Source organism: Pipistrellus hanaki (assembly GCF_964339955.1).
Source record: "Pipistrellus hanaki genome assembly, chromosome: 18".
Lineage (NCBI taxonomy): Eukaryota > Metazoa > Chordata > Mammalia > Chiroptera > Vespertilionidae > Pipistrellus > Pipistrellus hanaki.
This window is the reverse complement of record NC_140520.1, coordinates 21,382,712-21,405,758: the sequence shown is the minus strand read 5'-3', so window position 1 is coordinate 21,405,758 and position 23,047 is coordinate 21,382,712. Positions and strand designations below refer to the sequence as shown.

General features: G+C 50.6%; 1 protein-coding gene across 1 annotated transcript in view; it reads right to left on the bottom strand.

The window, feature by feature from the left end:
* CACNA1E (calcium voltage-gated channel subunit alpha1 E) overlaps window positions 1–23,047 on the bottom strand; it is a 370,106-nt gene that overhangs the window by 34,079 nt on the left and 312,980 nt on the right. Inside the window, exons 25-35 of the mRNA XM_084866127.1 lie at window positions 22,068–22,224; window positions 20,814–20,943; window positions 20,164–20,223; window positions 19,326–19,432; window positions 9,642–9,738; window positions 7,099–7,259; window positions 6,447–6,584; window positions 5,170–5,371; window positions 4,254–4,418; window positions 3,486–3,596; window positions 59–142 (exon numbers count right to left, since the gene is read on the bottom strand). Coding sequence (XP_084722253.1) covers window positions 59–142; window positions 3,486–3,596; window positions 4,254–4,418; window positions 5,170–5,371; window positions 6,447–6,584; window positions 7,099–7,259; window positions 9,642–9,738; window positions 19,326–19,432; window positions 20,164–20,223; window positions 20,814–20,943; window positions 22,068–22,224 — 1,412 coding nt within the window. The remainder of the gene's footprint in view (window positions 1–58; window positions 143–3,485; window positions 3,597–4,253; window positions 4,419–5,169; window positions 5,372–6,446; window positions 6,585–7,098; window positions 7,260–9,641; window positions 9,739–19,325; window positions 19,433–20,163; window positions 20,224–20,813; window positions 20,944–22,067; window positions 22,225–23,047) is intronic.

Sequence of the window (23,047 nt, the reverse complement as noted above, 5' to 3'; positions counted from 1 at the left end):
GGTTTTCTTAGATGCTACTTCTGGGCCAAGCTTAGAGACCAGCTCTCCAGCCACTCACCTTGCTGTCTGTCAGAATGATTTCTGTGATGCTGCCGATCACAGTGATGAAGTCGAAGATATTCCAGGTGTCTCGGAAGTAGTTCTGCCAAGAGAAGTCAGCCATGGAGGCATCAGAAAAAAAGGAGGAAAAGAAAGTCAGGAAGAAAAGAAAAACTGGGGGAAAGATAACTTTTATTACATAACTTCATCACTTGGAATGGAAACTTGTTAATTTATGTACAAGTTCATTCCATCATTGGCTTCAGTTTCCTATTTCACACCAGAAATGCTATGTCTCCTTTACTAATTTGGGAATTTCTCATTTGGGAAGCAGTTCCATCACTATTTGAAGACCTTGCTACTGAAGGTGTCACTAAAAAGCTTATATGTAAGGAAGAGATTTGTGGCCAAGAACATGATAAATCCAAGGAAAAGAAAGATCATTGTCACCTACAAGACAATCAAATTACTTACAATATTATTTCAAGGATTTCTACAACCATAACTCTATCCATTTTGTATCACGTGACCCTATAAATATACAGTTCTGACTTTCAATTATTAATAAAAGTCACAGCGATGTCCCAAGTGACTAAAGATGAAAGATGTGCTAAAATCCCCTCTAACTCCATTGAGCCTTTCAAACCAATGGGTGATCTGTAATAGAATGAACAGACTTGATCCCCCTTCCCCCTCATCTTCCTGTGCTCTGTTACACCTTTTGAGGAGGTGTAATGAAATAAAATTTCAGGAAGCAGTCATAAAATGAGTGGGTCAAAGGAGATGGAAGAGAAACAAAGGACCCGGGAAATCCACCAATCAGCTAACGCTCTGCCCAACAAAGAGTGGGCTATGCGGCCATTTCCAGGGCTCAGGTGAGCGAAGACCTTAGACTGTTTTCCTTAAAATACACGGCACACCCAGGTCTCCCGATGTCACCCGCTTGCCCATAGCACTCTCAGAGCACTATAGAAGTGTACCCCCTCCCATCCTCATGGCTGGCATCAGTGAATCCCTGCTGTGTGCGCCAGATACTGGGCCAGGCCCATGGCATTCTTTCGATTCATTTATTCCTCCTATGGAGTTTACAGGTAGATAGTGACACCTATGTTCATGAAATGCTTAGTGGTAGGGTTGGTGAGAAGGGTGGGGAGAGACAAAAATAGGGAAGGAGTGTGGGGAGATGAGCTATGTATAACGAACACCCACTCCAGACTGGAAGCCTTAGATGCCTTGGGCATACGGCCTAATTGGATACACACAACAAGTATCGGAGGCTGCAAGGTGGCTACTGTGATCCTCATTTTATGGATGAGCAAAGTGAGGCTTGTCTGACTCCAAAGTCAGATGTACCTGCCAGGCAGAGAGAGAAAAGGGAGCACACAGCCTCACAACCACACTTTCCATGGCGGATACCTACTCCTTCATGACTGGAGCCAAGGCGAGTCTCGAAGTCCCTCTTATCCCCAACCTGGGGCAGGTGCCTAGTACTTGGGTCTCCCTCTGCTGCTTCCCACATAGAGCAGAGAGAATACACAGCCAGGTCTCAGAGGACGGAAGCCCTGGATTCCAGGTGAGGATGCTTTCCCACAGCATGGTAGGGCACCCACAATGTGGTCAGAATAGTACATTACGGTGGACAGAGTGTGGACTTCCAAGTTAGCCAGACCAGGATCTGAATGCTGGCTCTGCCTTGTAGGAACCCTGGACAAAGCATTCAGTCTGTCCGAGCCCTAGTTCATCCGTAAGGAAGACAGGTGCCTATTGAAGAGAGCTGATTTGAAGCTGAAATGAATAATATGTAAAGTATCTGGTACTTAATAGGCAACCAGTATATGTTTATTCTCTCCCTCTTTTTCTTCCTTTTATTTTATTTTTTATTTTTTTATCCCCATTACACTTTTCAATTCTACTGCCTTTTATGGTGTAATCCTCAAAAGAATGACACGATTTTTCTGACCTTCAGTTTCCTCATTTAAATGAACAACAATAATGCTAATGATGCTATCGGCCATGGCTATTTCAGTCACTGAGAAGACTGGACAGGGTGCCAAGAACACTATCAATGTAAAGACGTACCTGGGACTAGTGGTGCCTTTCACAGTGTGGAGATGTCTCAAAACCTTGAATGACAATATGGGGGTGAGGGTGGGAAGGAAGCAGGCTTTGGGGCCAAATCATCTGGTTAAGCTTTTAAGTATGTATTCAGCATTTACCATAATTAGACACGCAATTGGGGACTGCAGTCACAGGTCGCATCAACACCACATGCAAGTAATCAAGACTCACGGGGAAACTTCCCTTGTTGCGGTACCACTTCTCTATCACCCCGCTCACCCCGCACGTGGGGCTAGACTGTATTACCCAGGCATCTTTATTGGTGGTAGTTTCTTTTTACTCTTTTATTCCCCCGAGTCTCAAGTCTCAAAACACTCAAAAGGAAGCGAGGCAGACAACAATGTGGCCACCTGCAATGGGTTTCCTTCAACTCTCCTCCCCAAGCCATCAAATAAATGACTTTTCAAAGAGCCATTAAGAGAGCAAAGCAACCCCACAATCAGCCACTCGCAATTATCGAGCCCCGTATTCAGACAACAAGCAAAGTTTCCTTCTTGCAGAGAAACCCAGATACACGTATCATTTGGAATAGAAGCGCACGTGAAATACGTGGGAAGCAGCTGTCAAGTGGATTTCCAGTGCAGCCCACTGGTCTCCCTGTAAACACTGAAGCAAGGGGCTGGGGGCCGAGAGGACTCTCTTGTTTACAGGACACTGAAGCAATCAGCAGCTAGGTTTGCATCACTTGAGAGCGGATGCAAGAATTTGCCGATTACAATTAGTAGTTCAAAAGTCAGAGGAGGACTCATGCCATACAAACTCATCCCAGCCCTTCCCAAACCCAAGTCCAGAATACACACACCCCTCTCTCCCACCCACACTTCAAAGGTCATTAGCTTTTATAAGCTTAATAAACATTTTTGCTGGCAGAAATTACTCTTTGTGTAACTAAGGGGAGGAGGCACATTAGGTAAAACCTATTATCAACTATGTTTGAGGCTAAGAGGGACAGCTATTTTCCCATTTGAGTTATAAAATTTTATACCTTTTACAGTAAATGAGCACTTCAGGTTTATTAGTTCAGTCCTTGCTTTGCTCCCTAGCAATGGATAAATCGCAGTGCTAGTGAGACCCAATGACTGTCACCCCTGAACCACCGATGGAATCGGACAGGACCAGAGTGGACAGCTGGATGAGCGTGGAGCTCTACTCTCCTTTGCCCTTTCTCCCAGTCCACCATTGCCTTGTCTCCACGATAGTTTACTGGGTAGCCAAAAGGAGCCCACCATTAGGTGGGCAGGTACCGAACCCTTTTTGAGTAGTGGTACCCACCCTCCTTCCCACAAAGGGCGTGGAGAAATGTGAGGAGGATACATCCCATGACTCACCAGGAAGCCGAACGCGATGATCTTCAAGACACATTCCAAGGAGAACACCATGGTGAAGGCGATATTCAGGTACTTCAGGGCCAGCTCATAAGTGCAGGGCGCAGAGTAGTACTGCCAGGAAGAGAAAAGAGGAGAGAAAGAACCAACCCTTGAAGTGAGAGGGGTATTCTGTGTCCCCGAGGCTGGCCATCTCTCACCCCTCCCCTTGGGAGGCACTCTGGCACGTGGTGCAGGAGAGACCAACATGGAATTCTGCAGAGAAGACTTACATATTCCATAGGGAAGACTTAGATATTCCATAAGGAATAAGGAAACAAAATGGAGAGAAACACAGACCCTCCCCCAAGGCTACTTATTAGCAAAAGCCAGTCTTCTCAAGATGAGGGTGGGCAGGACAGAAACCTTTTCCAGAATTAAAACTTGCCCATTTAGTATTAAACAGGGTCAGATCTCTTCCAACACCCCATTAGAACCCTGTGATCACCTACATCTCCGTACATGCCCACCCTTGTCTGAAACTCAGTGCCATCACAACCTCTTGGCTTGGGAACTACTGGGCAGCTGCTATGTTTCACCAAACTTTGCCCCAAAGACCCAGAGGCTGGGCCATTGAATGAGAGAAGATCAAAAAGGGAATCCATGACAGAAAAGCAGGCAAGGACCCTCACACTGGTAAAGTGAGTGTCTTGGGTGAACACTCAATTGCTCTGTGAGGGAAGAGTCCCCGAGGTTCGCCTGCCCCAGTGCCCCCGGCCACCACCCTCTCACCTTCATCATCAGCACGATGGTGTTCAAGGCGATCATGGCCATGATGGTGTACTCAAAGGATGGAGACACCACAAAGTGCCAGACGCGGTACTGGAAGGTGTGCCTGTTCTGTGGCATGTAGCGGGTGAGAGGCTTAGCGCTGATGGCGAAGTCGATACACGCCCTCTGTAGGAAAGTCGTGATTGGTTATTGGCCCAAGCCCCAATTCCCCGAGCCTTGCACATCTGTGGCTCTGGTAGACGGTTCGAAGAAGAGGACAGTGTATTAAACATAGGGCGGCACAAGTAGATGTAAAAATGGCAAGAGGGATTGTCTGGACAACATTGTAGGTGAGATGTTACCTTAAATGAATACACAGAACTGGGGGGGGGGGTGTTTGTCACATGGGGTAAGAACTTAATGGTTATTAATAATGTCCTTTCACATGGTGTGTGGCGAAAATGTTAGGCAGGAAGCCTATCTGATGCCCTCGGTCAGAAGGCAAAATCTCTCTGTGCGTTCCCATAGCACTTGATGCATTTATTTTATAGTCCCGGTTTCTAATTCACTTCCATTATAAAAATAATGGACCCTACCATCTACCGGAACTCTGCTTGTTACTAGAAGAGCGGTCATAAACGAACCATATCCCCTTCCTTTATAGCAAACATGGGCCACAGAGCAACACGGCTGGGTGACCAGGTGTCTTAATCACGCCCCACCATACCCCCCACTCTTTGGCCTTCCACAGAGCAGATGCTCAAAAAGAGTTTATTTAATGGCTGAGTAATTCCCCCCACCTCCTCCCTATAAACCTTAAGGTAAGGAGATTGTCTTCCTTCCTCACCAACTTGGTTATTATGGACCCAAACATAACTGCTGGTCTGAGTCCCTTCCTGGGGCCCTGGCTGCCCACGCCGCAGACCGCCGGACCCACCTCATTCTTCTCCAGGCTGCACTCCTCCATCATCTTGTCCCCTTGCTCTTGGAAGGTGATGATGATGAGGGCCACGAAGATGTTGACAAAGAAGAATGGAAAGACCACGAAGTAGACCACATAGAAGATGGACATCTCCATGCGGTTGCTGCGGCTCGGGCCTCGGTCTTCCTCTGTCACATCGACAGAATGCTGCAACACTCTGCAGGGACAGAATTGGGGGCACCGATGGCAGATGGCCATCTTGGCCACTGCTCTGACTCGGTAGGAGATAATTTATAATTTATAATTTCCTTGTCTGACCTCCTTGACTGTGCAGAAGTTCCATTAATATATTTGGGGTCCATACTAACCAAGTTGGTGGGGAGTCAGTGACCCTCAATGCACTGCCTTTCTAGGCCACTCCATCAGGCCATCTAACTGCTGAGCAGCAGAATGACATTATTTGATAGTTTGGGTTGTCATATTCAATGCCAAGAGACTCTTGGATTTCCACTTGGCATTTTGCAGCCAACAAGAGCATGCCGCCACCAGAAAGGGGTGTCTTGGTAACTGCCAAGTCTCTGAGAAGTCACTGTACAGCTCTGGGTAGCATAAAACTACATTCTTCCCTGGTCAGTGTGGCTCAGTTGGTTGGACATTGACCCATGCACCAAAAAGTTGCTTGTTCAACTCCTGGTCAGGGCGCATGCCTGGGTTGTGGGCTGGACCCCTGGTAGGGGGTGTGCAGGAGGCAGCCAGTCAATGTTTTGCTCACATCCACATTTCTCTCTCTCTCCCTCTCCCTTTCTCTCTTAAATATAACAACAATAAAAAATCTTTTGAAAAAAAAAGAAACTATATTGTTGTCTTTTTTAGAAGAGGTGTGATCACAGAAAGTATCTCTGGGTTCTCACAGCTCATCCCCAAGCCTCAGTCTTCAGGTGTAGGGCGAGCTTGGAGGAGAAACCTGTTTAAAACAACTCCTAGGGACTCTTGTAAGGGATAGAAAGCTGTTCAAAACTTACTTGTTCTATAGGATTACAATGGCTCCACTCAACTCCTCAATACTTGGCTAAAACATTAAGAGTTTCAAATATTTACTAGACTTTGTCATCTCCCTCTCAGTTTTTGCCTTAAGGATCTCCATTCTTTCTTCTGCCTCTCTCACCCACTCAGAGCCACTTACTCTCCATGGTATAGTCACTAAGGACTATCCTGGTTCATCTTGAATCGGCTTCTCAAAGGCAACCACACGGTCCGACCCCCACTCACAGACAAGCAAGCTCGTCACTCACTGAGGCCATCCTTCCCCGGTGGAGACAGTGAAGAGGGTCAGCAGAGCCCAGATGATGTTGTCGTAGTGGAACTCATGGCGCTTCCATTCCCGACCTTTCACTTCCATCTTGTTTTTCTCGTGATCTACATAGTTGCCTCTAAAATCAGTGCAGAAACGAAACAGAGCCCCTTCCCTGAAGCTCATGGTGAGTCAGGGAATGCTGTGGACTTCAATGACGCAGGGTAACCAGTCAGCATACAAATGCAATGAAAAGGGAATTTTACTCAAAGGCAGTGTATGACTGGAATAAAAATGGGGTTTGGTGCCCAATAGACATAGAAGATTGACTCCTAATTCTTTCAGCAACGGACTTAAACTTTCAGAGCCGCAGCTTCTACATCGTGAAGATGCAAATAAAACTTATCTCAAAAGGTGGTTAAGATGATTTAAGATTAAGAATATATATATATGAGGTAAAATGCCAGGTACCACGTCAGATACAAAAAAAGGTGCTTAAAGTTTAGCAACCTCCCATTTTGCCTTTTTCTAAAAGAGGAACATGAAGGGCATGAGAGAAAGAATATCGCTACGTATGGAGGTCACATGGGCCTCCTGGGAAGACGCTTTAGCTGAACATGAGCAGTGCAGATAGGCTGTGCGGTGGCACTTACATGCACTCCTTCTCTGTGTCCTTGGAACTGTCTGTGCAATAAAAGAACTTGCCCTTGAAAAGCTGGACGGCGATAACAGCGAAGATGAACATGAAGAGCTTGTAGACGATGAGGATGTTGAAGACGTTCTTCAATGAGGTCACCACGCAGTCAAAGACAGCCTGTGCACAGAAGAGCCCGGGGTGTGAGTCCCGGAAGGGCCTGAGCATTTGCCTAGAGCTGAGCTGGTCCACGAGCTGGCCCACTGAGCAGGCGTCTCAGGAGGCATCGCCTTGCTCAGCAGTGACACTCCTGGGACTCAGAGCTGGCTCCCAAGCTGGTCACGACTCCAAGGACCCACCACCTGAGAAGGGGACACATGCTCTGAATCTGACAGCGACCCCAGAGCAAGAGAGACGGATGCCATCAGGCAATGGAGGAACCCCTTAGGTGAGCTCTATCTAGCGGGAAGACAGAACTTCACTGCAGAAAGGGATCGTTGGGCTGAAACCGGTTTGGCTCAGTGGTAGAGCGTGGTCTGCAGACTGAAAGGTCCTGGGTTCGATTCCGGTCAGGGGCATGCACATTGGTTGCGGGCACATCCCCGGTAGGGGGTGTGCAAGAGGCAGCTGGTCGATGTTTCTCTCTCATCGACGTTTCTAGCTCTCTATCTCTCTCCCTTCCTCTCTGTAAGAAATCAATAAAATATATTTAAAAAAAAAAAGAAAAAGAAAAAAGGGATCTTTGGGTTCATTCAGCCCATTCCAGCCATTAAGTAGCTTGTTCCCTGACAGTTCATGGTTACATTCAACCCTTTACGTAAATGTTCTCCAGTTGAAAGCTGGGATAGAGATGCAACAGATGGTATGGGAAGGGATGGACATGGAAACAGGATAGTCAGTTAAAGGGGCAATGGATTCCTCTTGGGAGAAGCTGCTCTAAGCCCTAAGCCATGTGGAGTAACATGGGAGTACTATGAACACATCTCAGACCATTTTTAGGTTATTTTCTAGGTTTTTAGGTTTAGCTCACTGGAGAGTCTGGCGCACGGTGGCATCGCATCTCTGCGGTCGCTCTTCGCAGGGCTGGGTGAACACTGCTGGTGTAATTAGTTCAACACTGCGGGGACTGTGAGTGACACGTAGCCTTGTGGCAAAGCCAGAACCACCTATATCTCCCTCGGTGACCGAGCGACAGGGAGAGGAGCCAGCTCTTCTTCATTAAATGGAATTAACCAAGGTTGGGGTCGCCCTCCAGTCTGTTACCTAATCTCATCACGCCACCTGTACCCTCCCCAGGACCCACATAGGGTGAAAGAGAGGAGACATAAGAGTGGTCAGGGCCCAGGTCTCCTGCCCAAATCTGGTCGGGGTGGGACAGAAGGGAACAAACACTTGTGGGCACTGGCCCAGTCCTGGCCCAGCGCTGGGCCCTGTACCAGGGTGTCATAAGCAGTACGTAAAAGACTGCCCGACACTGTGGGAGGTGGCTCCTCTTGGCGGGAAGGCAGGGCAGGGAAAGCAGGCAGTGAGGACACTTCTGGTGGGGGATGAGCCTCCAGGGAACCCGTGCAGGCAGCCAGGGCCCTGTGCTCCGAGAGGAAGCCATGGACCTGCCAGGTAGGGGGCTTTCAGAAGTCACTTCCCTGCAGTCCCTGGCTTCCATAAATCCAGCTGGTTTTGCTGCCTCTGCAGAGCCAGAGGGCGGAAAGGCAAACAATGTGCTGAGGGCAACATGGGGGAGGCAGAGGGGTTGGTGGGGAATATTCTAGAATATATGAACCCAATGAGGAAGGGGAACTAGGAAGCAGGCCTGGCTGTCATTCACAGGAATGCAGGAGACAACTTTTCTCCAGGACATTTCCGTTTCCATAACAGCAATGGATGTGTGTGTGTGTGGGGGGGGGGGGGGGGGGGGTGGGGGTGGGGGGGAGGGGAAGGAGAGACAGGTTCAGCCTGTAGCAAACAGGGCTGGACTGGGAAAGCACACCCTGAGGGCAGGAAGAAGTGGGGAGGAGCTCAGGGCAGTTGAGCAGGGAGGACACCTGTAAGGAGCAGGAGAACCGGATGACCTGCCTGTGAAAGCAAACACGGGTCCTGCAACAGGAAGAGCCTAAGCACCCTAGCTCATTTCCCCGTTTCTTCTCTGCTTCTGCCCCAAATGCCTCTGCTCTTGGGCAAGCGACTGACCTAGCTGTGCATCACACAGGAAGGGCCAGTGCCAGAGTCCGTCCTGCTCCAGAATCTCAAGGAGGGAAACACCCATGGAGACCAGACAGCGGCCCCACTGCTTCCATCTGGGAGGCTCCGGGACAGTCGCATGGTTTTGTCCTGAGTGATAGGCCACAACCAGAGTGTACAAACTGTCACATGAGGCCGAATGCTAAAGGCAAAAGCCTCTTCACAGATTTCCTGGGATGCTGCCAGGTGGATGGAAAGAACTTAAGTCCCCATGTGTGCACAACAGGAATATTCCCAGAAAACAATTCTACAAAAGCGAGCCAACTTGCTGCAGAGAGAGCATGGGCAAAGAGGACTTGTGAGAAGAAACTCGGAAAGCGTTACCTTGAGCTTGGGCAGGCGCTTGATGGTCTTCAGAGGCCTCAGCACCCGGAGCACTCGCAGAGACTTGATGGTCTTGATGTCCCGCCCCTTGTTGGTTCTGCAGGGAAGAGTCCCCAGGGAGTCACAGAGACATTCACAGTTCCGCTTACCCACAGAGGAAAGGGGGAGAGGTAGGCCCCAGGCCAGGAACTGGGTCCTTCTGGGAGACCCCACAAGACATGCTTTGGGAAACTTGTCAAGGCACTCCCCATGGTGCACACTCATATGCACACGCACACGTATCCTCACATAGAGGCACACACAGGCATCCATGCACACACATAAGAGGCATCCATGCACATGTTAATGACCACTTCCTCTCCCTAGCAGCCAGTGGAATGTTGCTAATTAGCAAAATGAACAAGGAAGAGAACTTGACTAGGGAACATGATGGTCACACACTGTGGATCCCCGCCGTGCCCAGGCTACTGCTTCTGCAGTGGCAGAGGCTCCGGTGATATTGGGTAAAGGAATTAGTACCCCATGGCTGAGAGCAAGTCTCCTTAGGGGGCTCGGCCTCGCCCCGTCTTTGGCTCTAAGGTTTGTCACCTCAGCAGAGCTCATCAGCTCAGGGGAGAGCAGGGCGAGGACGGCTGGTGGGGACCTGACACCCTTACTGTGCTGGGCTGCTCTGCCTGTTCCAGAGACGGCAGGTCATGCGGGCTTCTTGCCAGGACCTTGGCTCACACGCCAGTGATCCATGTGGCTGGCTCTCTCCGCAGTCCCTCCCCATTTTGGATGCTGAGCACCCAGCACAGACTGCAGAGCGCCCGGCGCTGGGAGGAGGCCCAGACTGCAGAGCCTGCCCCCTCCATCCGCCCCCACAGCCAACGCCCGCTGTCAATGTTTGCTTCTCACAGATACAATGCATTTCTTTTCCGTTTGAATGAAGGGAATAAATCAACCCGCACTCTCTCTCCACCCTGCTCATCCCCTGAGGTCTTTGCATTCAATCCAAACAACTGCAGTTTGTAAAACACGCAGACGGAGCGGATGAGACTCTCCGTCCCGAGCTCAGGCTCTGGTTCTTCCCTCGGGGTGGCCCGGATGACCATCACGCCAACTGCCTGAGCGACGGGGCCCAGAACATCTGGTGGGCCCTTCCTGTCACCCCCACCCCTGATAGGGAGGTTAAGTCCATTCCAGGTCGGGGGCATTTAATGTAACTCAGGAAATGCTGGCTACGCTCAGATTGTAAATTTAAAGACCCTCTTAAAGGTCATAGGCCATGACCTCCAAGTCACTTTTGGTCAACTCTGGAGGTGGACATAGATAATCCAAAAATGTCACATCAATAAGGTCTTTTGCATACAGGGGTTTTGCATGTTTTATTAATTTTTTTTTTCTTTATCAGGGTCATCTATCTAATTATCTAAAAAAGGCAAAGCCAACTACATATTCAAAACAATCAGAAGAAGGGTCATTTTGACTCCTAATTTGCATCCTCTCGGGTGTCAGTGAAAAGTCAGCACTCACATAAACTCACTGTGCCATCCCTAACCAGCCCTCTCCCCTCCCAAGCATGCTTTCTCCCTCCTCCCACCCAGCCCTTTCCTTCAAAGAAAATTGAGAATAATATTTACCCCAAAGCGTTTCTATGGAGGATCCGAGCAGAAAGCAGTTTAAAAAAGAGAGAGAAGAGGGGGTGGGGAGAAAGAAGATCAGAAACTTGGTGGACAAAGGGAAACTGGAGGCGCACAGGCCCGCGCGGTCCCGCTCATAGCCTCACGGCCTTGGCACCTGCGGCGCCCATGGACTTTGTGAAAGGAAGGCCAGAACCACCCACTGCTCCCCACCCCCTCCCACTTGCGAAGGTGGAGGGTGCGGCTGCCTCCAAGCAGGCAGCATTTCTCACGTGGTACTTCATTCCACCGAACCTAGTGCGACTGAGGTTTTCTAAATTCGGGCTTTTATTCCCATTTCTTTAGCCATCTTCAGACAAACACTGTTTCCAGTGAGTTTATAAGAAACCAGCTGGAGGAATGACACCTGTTCTGGGCCAGAATTTACCTCTCTGGAAAGGCCTTCAAGTCATCCTGGCATATTTATGCTGAAGGACTTCATTCAAACAGGGGCCACGTGACCAACCTAGGAAGGGCACTCTGACATCTCTAAAAAGCACAGATGAGAAACACCATAAAACCGCCTCGAAATACGGGGAAGGCGGGTCTATCAGGGTCCCCATGTCACACGAAGGGATGCCTTTTGATAAATTAAATGGCCAACTGTCCACTGTGAGCTCCTTACTGTACAGCTTGGAAAAAAAAAATCACCTGAGCTCTTCTGGTGAGGTGTAACAACAGTGTGGCACATACCCAGGTTGCAATTGATGTTTCTTTCACACATCAGTGTTTCTCTCTCTCCCTCTTCTGCTGCTCTCTAAAATTCATTTTATTTTTATTTTTTAAAATGTATTTTATTGATTTTTTTTTTTTTTTTTTTTTTTTTTACAGAGAGGAAGGTAGAGAAAGAGTTAGAAACATCGATTAGAGAGAGACATCGATCAGCTGCCTTCTGCCCACCCCCTACTGGGGATGTGCCCGCAACCAAGGTACATGCCCTTGACCGGAATTAAACCTGGGACCTTTCCGTCCGAAGGCCAACACTCTATCTACTGAGCCAAACTGGTTTCGGCTCTCTAAAATTCAATTAAAAAACATATTAAAAAAAAAGGGTGAGAGCATAAATGTAAAATACTTGAGATGAAATAATGAGAGCTGACTTTTTACGTGTTTCTTCCTGGCTAGAGTCTGAGCTGAGCACTTTCAGTGCTGCTCTTTATTTGGACTCCCTAATAACTTCAGGGCGTAGATGTTACTATCCCTGTGCCACAGAAGAGATTCCGAGAGGCTGAGAGAGCGCCCAGCCTTGGCGGGGAGAGCTGGGCTGTGGTGCTGGGAGCTCTTGCTCTGGACTAGGCTCTGCACCAGCAGGCTCTGCTCTGGGCTCCGTCAAACAGTGCACCGGATTCCAGGGCTGGAACAGATCCCCGAGGTCTTCTCAATTGCGAGGAACCGCGGCCGGGAGATGGGCCTTGCATAAGATGGCCCGGAGAGTGAGCCTGCAGTGCCTGGTGCCCCGGCCTGCTGCTGGGAAGATGTGCCTGGAATTCACGCTTTGGTTCTAAGTTGCTGGTTGCAGTGACGATAATTTCTCTTAAAGTCTTTTTAATGTTCCACAAACCCATGTCATACCACCCTCTACCACAAAAACTTCTAAATACCATTTTACTCAGTAAATGGTCCCGTATTCAAAATTATATTAATTTCACTGCAAATGACAAATGGATACTCATTTGGGAAGTAGACCCAAGGCCTCATACACCTTACATCTCTCCTGTGATAATCTCACAGTGTTAAGCGGGCAGAGATAATGCCTTCCCCTGAATGGTAACAGCATCTTCTCACCCAGGACGCCAGGTAGGTCAGTCAGGTAATCCTTTATGCATTCGTTTAACAGCACTGATGGAGTCCTTCACACACGTCAGGGACTCCTTCTAGGTGCTGGGTACACAGTTGTGAACAAAACAAATGAGGTCCCTACCCTCTTGAAACTTACTCAGCCTAGCAGGGAAGACAGGCCTTAAGTAAACAAGCAAACAAATCAGAGTGTAACTGTATGCTCAATGCTATGGAAAAACGTATCATTTGATTGAAAAGTTTACAAAAACAACAACCTAGGGTCCCCCTCTTTCCCCCGGCTGCATTCGTCTTGAGCAAAAGCTATGGGAGAACCTTCCCTATCCCCAAAATGAGCGAACAGAGGGGATCAATGGCCGGGCAGGTGGTGAAGGGTCCCGTACTCCAGGCGCTCATTTTTGCTTGACCAGGCCCTTAACCCCAGACCTTTACATCCAGCAGCATCTGAGCAGATCCTTGGAGGTTCAGACTGACGCCCATCTTAGGAAGAAAGGCTCAATAATTCTCGCTCCTCCCACACAGCTGGATAGAGGACAGAATTTTCTCTCTACAATAAATTATGCCCTAGAGCTGAAACCGGTTTGGCTCAGTGGTAGAGCATCGGTCTGCGGACTGAAAGGTCCCGGGTTCGATTCCGGTCAAGGGCATGTACATTGGTTGCGGGCATATCCCCGGTAGGGGGTGTGCAAGAGGCAGCTGGTCGATGTTTCTCTCTCATTGATGTTTCTAGCCCTCTATCTCTCTCCCTTCCTCTCTGTAAAAAAATCAATAAAATATATTAAAAAATAAAATAAAAAATTATGCCCTAGAATCCCAATATAATATACTATGGAACAAAGGGGGGTCTCTGACCACCCTAGGGTGTGTCCCTTGTTTGGAAAAACGGGGCACCATGATGGTCCGCTCCGGTCCTAGGCCGCAGCTGTCCATGCGCTGTAAGGAATGGGGCTGTGTGCCCTGCTCTGCCTCCCACAGAGATACGTCAGGGAGAGCAATCAGACACGGGTCAAAAGTAAACCATTTCCCAACGGGCCTCACACTGCTGAGCTGCCGCTGGGAAGCTCCGATTCTGAGTGGCTGCAGAAAGGCATGCTTCATTCTCATTGTGTTAACATATGTTCAGCACTGGTTTGAAAACTGCCCTTTGAAATGAAAGGAATGCTGGGTAACAAAGCCAGAGAATCAGGAATAGCCTCCACAACTTAGCCCCCGTTCGTTGAAACATACCCTAATTTACATATGGGCTAGGCCAGTGGTCGGCAAACTCAGTAGTCAAAAGAGCCAAATAGCAACAGGACAACGATTGAAATTTCTTTTGAGAGCCAAATGTTTTAAACTTAATTTTTTTCTAATGCAAACTCTTCAAAATAGACTTGCCCAGGACGTGGTATTTTGTGGAAGAGCCACACTCAAGGGGCCAAAGAGCCGCATGTGGCTCAAGAGCCGCAGTTTGCCGACCACGGGGCTAGGTCGAAGGACATTTCCCATGTCCACGCTTGTAAGAGTTATCCAAGCTGCTGTCCTAGTCAGCAAGACCACACAGGAGATGTCTTATCAATCTAACTGCACAAACTCTCCGCGCACTTTGAGGCACTTTAACTCACGTGCTTTTCCTACATCATTTAAATAGAACCATCCAAGAATCCTTTGCTAGTCATTGCTATTAAATATATAATCAGATTTGTTATGTTTTTACACTGCTTAGCTAATAAGAAAAATTCTACCAGGTTTAAAAATGGACTCTCCTGTTAAAGTCTGAGGCTAATTTCACAGGCCAGACTACCCTGGCCTCACTTTAACTGGGACTTAATTGGGCCACACAATCTTCCATTTACTTCCCGCTTCCTTGCTAAGTCCACAGCAGGTCTCCAGAAAAGAATGCCATGTTTCTCGTACGTCTCATCAGTAGAAGATAAGACTTTTCCAGCTCAGTTGCCAAGTGGCCCTCCAGATCCTTCACGCGTAATCACTCATCACTTGGTGCAATCTGGCCCTTCAGCTTCCGGTCCCCTGTCCTCGGAGAACATGCTCTCCAGTGGATCTGCGCAATAACCCAACTCTCCCTGCACCGGGGACCTCTCCCTTAGGTGGCATAGCCTTCCGTCCCCCCTTCCTCCCCCACAAACCCAGGACGGAACCACAGGGGGTCTGAGGGCATGCCTCGCATTAGGAACAGACAGATGTGCTGAGGGGAAGGCGAGGGCAGGGGCTGTGCTGGGAGGAGCCCTGGCCTTGCTGAAGTGTCTGGACTATGATTTGGTAGGCAAAATAACTACCGTTTATTACACGCTTTCTAAATGCTTCGCACTATATTGAACACTGATTAAATGCATTTTACCTTACTTAATTCTCACAAGAACAGAATACAGTTATTTTTCATTTCCACGTACAGATGGGCAAATGGATGTCCAGAGAGCGAAGGCAGCTAATCGTGAAGAGTGCTGAGATTCAGACCTAAGGCTACCTGACTCTCAGTCCTGTGTTTTCATTTCTGATGTCACAGTGCCTTTCCACGCGGAAACCACTGAAGGCTTTTAGCCAAAGAAGGAAACAGCCAAGGAACCCGCTCAAATACTGAGCTGTCTGCTCCATCATCCTTCATCAGTCCAGGGCCGATGAGGGTTCATGGAAGAACCAGGTACAGAGAGAAAAGACGGACAGGGTCAGAGATGCCTCCTCCATCAGGCACACAGGCCCCGTCCATCTCCAGGCAGAGACAGAAGCAGCTGGAGGCCAAGGACAGAGCCACACCAAGCCACTGCTTGGAGCTGACAGGGGTTAATAGCTTGGAACTAACCAGAATATCTGAGACAGAGGGGAGCGTAATGTCGTGGAGAAAGCCCTGAACTTGAAATAAAATTTAAAAATCAATTGTTTAGCAACCGGCTTTGCTATGTACGAGTCAAATAGTCAGACCTCAGGGAATCCATTTCTCAAGTGTAAAGCAGGCCTGTCGCGGATAAGTGACACGCAGAGGTGAAAGCACTTTAAGCTCCAAGCCCCATGCAAACAAGAAGGCAACGCTCCCCTTTGCACTGGCAATGCCCGTCTCCGGAGAGGGAACCCCAAGGCCAGCACTTTGACCTCATCACTGCTTAGTTGTGGCCAAGTGGGAAGGTCCCTTTTTTTCCTCACCTATTGCTCAGCATTTCGGGGTCACCCGTGAGCTCTACATCCTCCACTTCAGCTCCTTGCTAACTGGTTAGTGCAGAATTCTTTCCTTCAGGGACCTCATCAAGCTCCCTGAACACACTCATGTTGGCCTTTGCAAATTTCCTCCTTTGCAAACACAGCACCGCTCTCTCATTGGAAGGCACTTCTGTCCAAGCTTGGAGCCACAGCAGGAGACAGCAGAGCATCGGACCACCTCCTCGCAATTTTGTTATTCCATCTGGTCCATCTAGTGACCTGATGTCTTGGTTCTTCGTCTTCACATTCTAAACACCCCAAACCCTCTTGTCGGCTGATCTTTCTAAGAAGGTCTGGGTACTGGCTGAAGTCCAGCCAGATACACCCCCTCACACACACCAGCTGGGGACTAATTCATAATGCTAGGCTGTGCCTCTGCCAGGGTGGATTAAGCAGATGGCTGGCAGGTCACATGATCAGAGCTGACACTTCCCCTCATGACCTCCTCTGACCTGAATTATTCTAAAACTACTTTCACATTTGAGGACAGTGTGAGTGGTTTTTCTCCTAATCCCACAGGACCTGGCTCTTCCCTGGCTCTCCTGTGCGGGGGGCTAACTCCTGGGTCTTGTTCTCCATATTGTTGGTTACCACATGGATGGGGCCGTGCTCTCGGATGGGTCCATTTCGTTCTTCTTGGTCCTGGGTCTCTCAGAACAACATCTGTCTACCTGTTCCCTGCTGAGATGCCATTTACGACCAACCATCTCCCAAATCTGGGCTTGTTAATCAAGAGAAAACGCTTGGGCATTCACACCCATGGCCTCCATATGATGAAGCTCTCCAAGCGCACTTTCCACAGGGGTCCTCCAACAGCACATGGCACAGAGGACACATGCTACTGGGACTCAAGGCCACGAGCAGGCAGACTGGGAACTTCTCTCTTTCTTACAGGCACTCGCTCCACATGGTTCTCACTTTGCCCCTCCCTACACCCTTCCCAAGGCAGCCCAAGTGTAACAGAGCCCTGGGCATCCCAAGAGCCCACGGGCATTCATCATCTTTAGTGTCCCTGCCTGGCGCCCAGTCAGGTAAAGCCTCTCTCGAGGGGACTCTTCAAGTCGGAGTCTCACAGAACAGCATCTTTCTCTCCACTCCCTGCTGGAAATTTCCAATTCCAGCTCGGCCGGCAGCCTGAGTCCAGTTAATGGGCTACCTGACGGCTAAATTTAATTTTAATCCTTCATTTTCTTCCCCAGAACAATGGAGCTGGATGACCCGTCTCGCTCGGTGGTAAATGGGTCTTCTTTGCACGAAGCGGAACCCTGTCCACTCTTTTGTCCCTGCCGCAAGATTAATGTGTACTCAGAGCTTCCTTTGGGAGACCCCTCTTTTTAGTTCTTTCTTGGGGGGCTGCCAAAAAGGCAAGCATGAGGTGTGGGGGGGACTGCCTGGGACGCGGGCAGGGGGTAGAGAACAGGAGGGCCAGCCAGGGGTCAGGTGAGATGACGGTTCTGATGTTCCTAAGCCCTGCTGCCCATGAGCACAGACTCACGTTTCAGTTCTAAACGGTTATTCCTTTTCTCAGGGGCGTACCCTCACGCCTTCCCAAAGCTACATCAGAACCAGAGTGCCCAGTCCCGGGGCTCCTCAAGGGCCCTTCCAAACCTAAAATCGCCTGAGCCTCTTCATTCTGGGCACCACTCTGCAAGTCACTGAACAAAGTCGGAACCAGCTCTGCCGCCACAGCGGGCTCCGTGTGCCTCCCACAGACCTTATCCATCCGAGGGCCCCGTGTCAGTGTCAGGAGAGGGACACACTTCAGTGTCACACCCTTCACAGAAAAAGGATGCCAATCCTTGTCCTAAAGCAGTGTTTCCCAAAGTGTGATATGCGTACCCCCAGGGGTACGGGAAGAGTTTGGTGGGGATATGCACTGCACCGTGCTTAGCTGAGCCTAATTCTACATTCTCATGAGTACGAGGGGTACTCAGCGTTACAAAAATTATAGAAGGAGTACACATATGTCTTCTCATTCTTCAGTGAGAAGAATGTGATGAGAGCCGGTGTGGGAATTCCGGAGTCTGCTGGCATCCAGAGGCAGACTGACTCACGCTTTTCCTTCCTGGCCCGGGACTGAGCAAGGGAAGGCCAAATGCGGCTGCAATCCAGCTCCCCTGCGTGGCAGGGAGTCCCGACCTCCCCTCGCGCCCCACGACGATGGCACATGGCAACGGGAAGCTCTGGCACTGGCTGCCACGGAGCCCGCATTAGTCTGACTGATACCCAGGCCCGAGTCGGGGGAGGGGGCAGTGGGAGCAGAACTGCTGTTTTTCTTTTAAACTATTTGTGTTGACAAGCCATTACAAGCAGCGAGTTTACGACTTAGCATCCAGGGCAGGACAGCTCACCCGGCGGCCTGACTTGAGTTAGGCGCGCCGCGTGCAGAACAACGGGAAGAGGGAGGGCCTGGGGTGGAGTGCAGGGTCACACACACGGTCCTGTCCTCTGCTGGGTCCCCTCCTGAGGCGCTGCCCCTGCCCCCTGCCTATCCAAAGCCTTTCACTGAACAGAGAACACGACATCCGAGGGCCAGGCAGCACCGAATCACCATGCGGGAGCTCAGAAGGCTCCAAACTCAACCGGGCACTGTGGCCACCTGACTTTCCCACAAGGCAGCCGAGTCTGGAGGCGGGGGTGCCTCTGGGAGGGACGAAAGTTCCAGCCGAGGAGTTCTCCCAGAACTGCCTCTTCGTTCCAGAGAACCGAGCAATGAGAGGGGCCAGCAGCCAAGCCCAGCTCCCTCCCTGAGCCCCTGGAGGCACCCCCCACACAAGTGAGCCCCTGCCCATGTGTAATTATCTCCAGGAAAGGAGCGCCAGGCCTCTGACTGCTCCCTAGTGACTCTCCTTGCCCCTCCGCCACCAGTCCTGGCACTCAGGGCGCTCGGGGGCTCTGTAGGGCCTCGGGGCAGCATTCTGGGCAGCCCTCTGCAAGAACTGTTTCTCAGGCGGTCCCTGGAGATGGCCTCCCTGGGCCAGGGTCTCAGGAGGGAGGGAGGGAGGGAAGGCAATCAACAGGCAAGAGAGTTACTTACGCCAAAGCAAAGGCCACCAGTGCACCCACCACCACCACGAAGTCCAGGATGTTCCACAGGTCTCGAAAGTAGGACCCGTCCTGCAGAATCAAGCCCTGGTCGATCATCTGCAGAAGAAGTGAACAGCCACTGAGCTCTGGGCTCAAGCTTGGGCAATGTGTGCCCTGAGCTCTGGGCTCCCCTGCCCTCGTCCCTACAACCAGCCCCAGGTGGGGCCTGGGGAGCAGGGGACTGGCTCTCTTCATGTAACTGAAGCCCGCGGCCATGTCTCATAGCCACCAGGGCTCAATTAGTCCCTCAGTTGGCACAGAGCCCCGACACATCCCTCCTTTCCTCATGGCTCACCCACGGGGCACTGCCACACATACACACAGATGGGAAAATCCCAGATGGGTGAGGCTGGGAACAAGAGAAATGTGGGTGCCAGGGTGATGGGGAACAGACCAGAGGCAGTGAGTGCAACTGGGATGAAACAGAATCCAGGAAAACCCTACCCTGTCTAACCCTTTGTCTTGGCACATACCCAGGCTCAGGCCAGTGAGCGCTGGGGAGGCGGCTGCTGTCCCCAGTATCTGTATGCCCACTGCCTCCTTATAGTGGGCCTGGCTCCGCCTCTGGCCATACCCACGGGGCTGCCCCAGCCTGAACCGCCCTCCTCAGTCACATCCTGCCAGGAGGGGCTTCATCAGGATCCTGGGGCCGGCGGAGGGGTCTGCAGAGACCGTACCGAGGCTCTGTCACTGGCCAGGAGGTGACAGCACTGGGGAAGGTCACTAGGTTAGAGGGGCAAACAGGTGACCCAGCCCAGCCCCACCAGGCTTGCTCTAGAGGCTCTTACCTTTATAACCATCTCAAAGGTGAACACGCCAGTGAACACATAGTCAAAATACCGCAGCACCTGCAAGACACATACCGGACAGGGGAGGAGGTTATGTGTGGCCACCTGGCCACACACACTCCGGCCTGCCCACAGAGACATCCCTGCCTGCCCACCCAATGCCCACTCATTTCTACCGCAGAACAGAAGCTTAGAATTGCAACCACTAGCCGGGTGCAAAGAAAAGAGGAGCAAAGGGTCCGGCTGGAGGAGCCTGACATGAGGGCCAGTCCTAGGCCCTTCCCTCCCCGTGGCCAGAACTTATCTTCTTGGGTCTCAACTGCCCTGCAAACCTTTCCCCCAATTCTGGCTCAGGATCTGAAATCCTTGTCCGTTCCCATCCTCCCTGCCTCCCTCCTACCTCCTGACATACACCCTGAGACCCCACGCTGTGCTCCTCAACTTCACCCCCCATGTCTGATGCCAGAATCCACAGCCAAACCCATGGGAGGCTGCAGACCCCCTCCTTCCCCCCCTCAAAGCCCTGTGGGGCTCCAGCGGGCCTCACTCCTTCCTCCTTCCCCAGGAACCTTCCTCAGGCCACCTCTGATGCCGGGATGGGGCGGGTACCGGGGTGCTAGGGAGGGTGGCGAAGGGCCCCGTGCACCCACTCTGTTGCGCTCCGAGTTGGTCAGGACCGGGTCCTCGGCCGCCAGGGCGATGCTGCTGGCCGCGATCACCAGGAGGATGCACATCTCAAAGTAGCGCAAATTCACGATGTAGTGACAGGCCCTGCGGATCCTGCGGGTGGATGAGCCCTGAGCCTCAGCCTCCCTCCATCCCCTCCCTGCCTCCCTACCCCCACACACAGACACATCAGCCTCTTCCAGACAGCCAGGCCCTGGCCAGAGGAAGCCTTGGGAAGAGCAATTTAATTTCTCAGGCACCACCCTTGATTTAAAGCCCCAGAGGAGGAAGGTAATCAGATTGGCTGGAGGCTGCTGTACACAAGCCAAGATGCATTATCTGCAAGCATGTCTGAGCTGTGGGGCGCAGCCAGCATCAGAGTGCACACACTCGGGGTGCCCTCCACTGTATCTCAGTGTATAGAAACTGGGGCAGAGCAAGCAGATCAGAAGAACCAAGAAACATAAAAATAGACCTTGATTCTAAGCTTCCTGATGAAAGCAGCAACAGGTTTGCATGAGTTCCAGGCATTCTGATTACAGAGACTACATCCCATGGACTGCCTTCTGGCCCCAGGTGGCCTGACAGTCCTTAGTTCAGGTTCCTATCTTCCCTGACCCTTGTCTGGACCCTGCCCACGTGGCCACGGGAAGCCTGCTTGCTGTATTCCTAGCCTCAGTAGTGGTGTACAGGTATACCTTGCTCAGATAAAGGGCAGAAGAAAGCTTGCCTTTTAAACTCCCATTTTTCCTGAGTCCAACCTTCCAAACTCTTCTCTGCCAACCCCACCTCATGCCCCTAAACACACCCACTTCAAAATCCACAGGGATTCGGGATTAAGCAGTGGGATCAATACTCGTAACTGCCAATGGATGACCCAATCATGGCAGGCTCCTTAGTCTCAGCTATGGGCCATTTGGTAGCACATCCCAAGCAGACTTCCTCCTCTCCACCCTCACTGACCGGAGAAAAGGCGAGTGTCCTTTCCTCATGACATCTGCCAGGCTTTCCTGTCTTAAGTTACTCTCGAGACTATGGGCACAGAATTCAGAGGCTGTTCAATTCCATGACCCATCTCTGCCTGTGAGCACCCTCAATGCTGCAGGTGTCTGGCCATATCCCACTGGGAAGGTCCAGGAAGAGGACTGGACCCTCATCCTTCCATCTCCCCATTGCCCTGCCCTGGCCCAAACCCTGCCTGTTCACCTGGATGGACGGGGGAGGCGGGGGGGACTTACGGGTTGGTGGTGCTAAAGATAAACATGGAGCTGTGGGGCACCATGGCTTTGCCCGTCTCACGCTTCTCCTTCTTCTGCTTCTTCTCCTCCACCTCCTCCTCCTCTTTGATCTCCGCCTCCTTCAAGGGACTGGCTTCGCCATCAGTCTTGTTGCTGACTGCAAGAGGAAAAGGTGGCTATCTTCAGAAACCTTGGCACATGCGAGAATGGAGCCCTTGGTGATCCACCGGGCATGGAAGGGGCCCCGGGAAGGTGCCGAGGGAGGTGCCCTGCACACGTTCAGTGTTTGTTAGTTACACAGAGTCCAGCTCTTGCTCTCCTCTTAGCTTTGCCCTAATTTTATGTGGTACAGACTTTGCCATATAAATCATTCATCCTTACCACATTTCCCTGGGTAATGGAAGGTTGGTTTATGTAGTGAAGTTTATATATCTAAAATCTGGATTCTTTGTAATTATTCACTTATTGAATTTTCACATCAATAACTGCTGAGTGGCATGCATTGTTGTTCCCATGATACAGATGGGAAAAGTGAGGTTGAGGGAAGTACCTATCCTTAAGGTCCAACAGCCAATATGGGTTCCAGTCTATAACCCTATATCCTTCCAGTGAAATCACACTGCAATGGAAGATTTTCAAAAACCATTACTCTGTTTGTAGCTGCCTTCCTGGATGTGCTTTTTCTAGTCATGATTAGTGCAGAGATGAGAATGCAATATTCATGCGAATAGGGGTGCAAGACTATATCCAGGATAGAGAGAGTGAAGGGACCAGGATGGAGTGGAGCTCTTGGGACCACTACTCCCTCTTTTATACTCGAGTCACAGTGGGGTTAGGGGCAGAGAGGTCGAGGCTATCAAGTAGGCCAAGGGTGTCCCGTCAACCTCCCCCACCCATCCCTTCAGGGGGTGACTCTATCCTGTAACCTTATATGAGCAGCGAAGCTCCGAGGGTCCGCCCCTTCTGGGACCTTCTATACA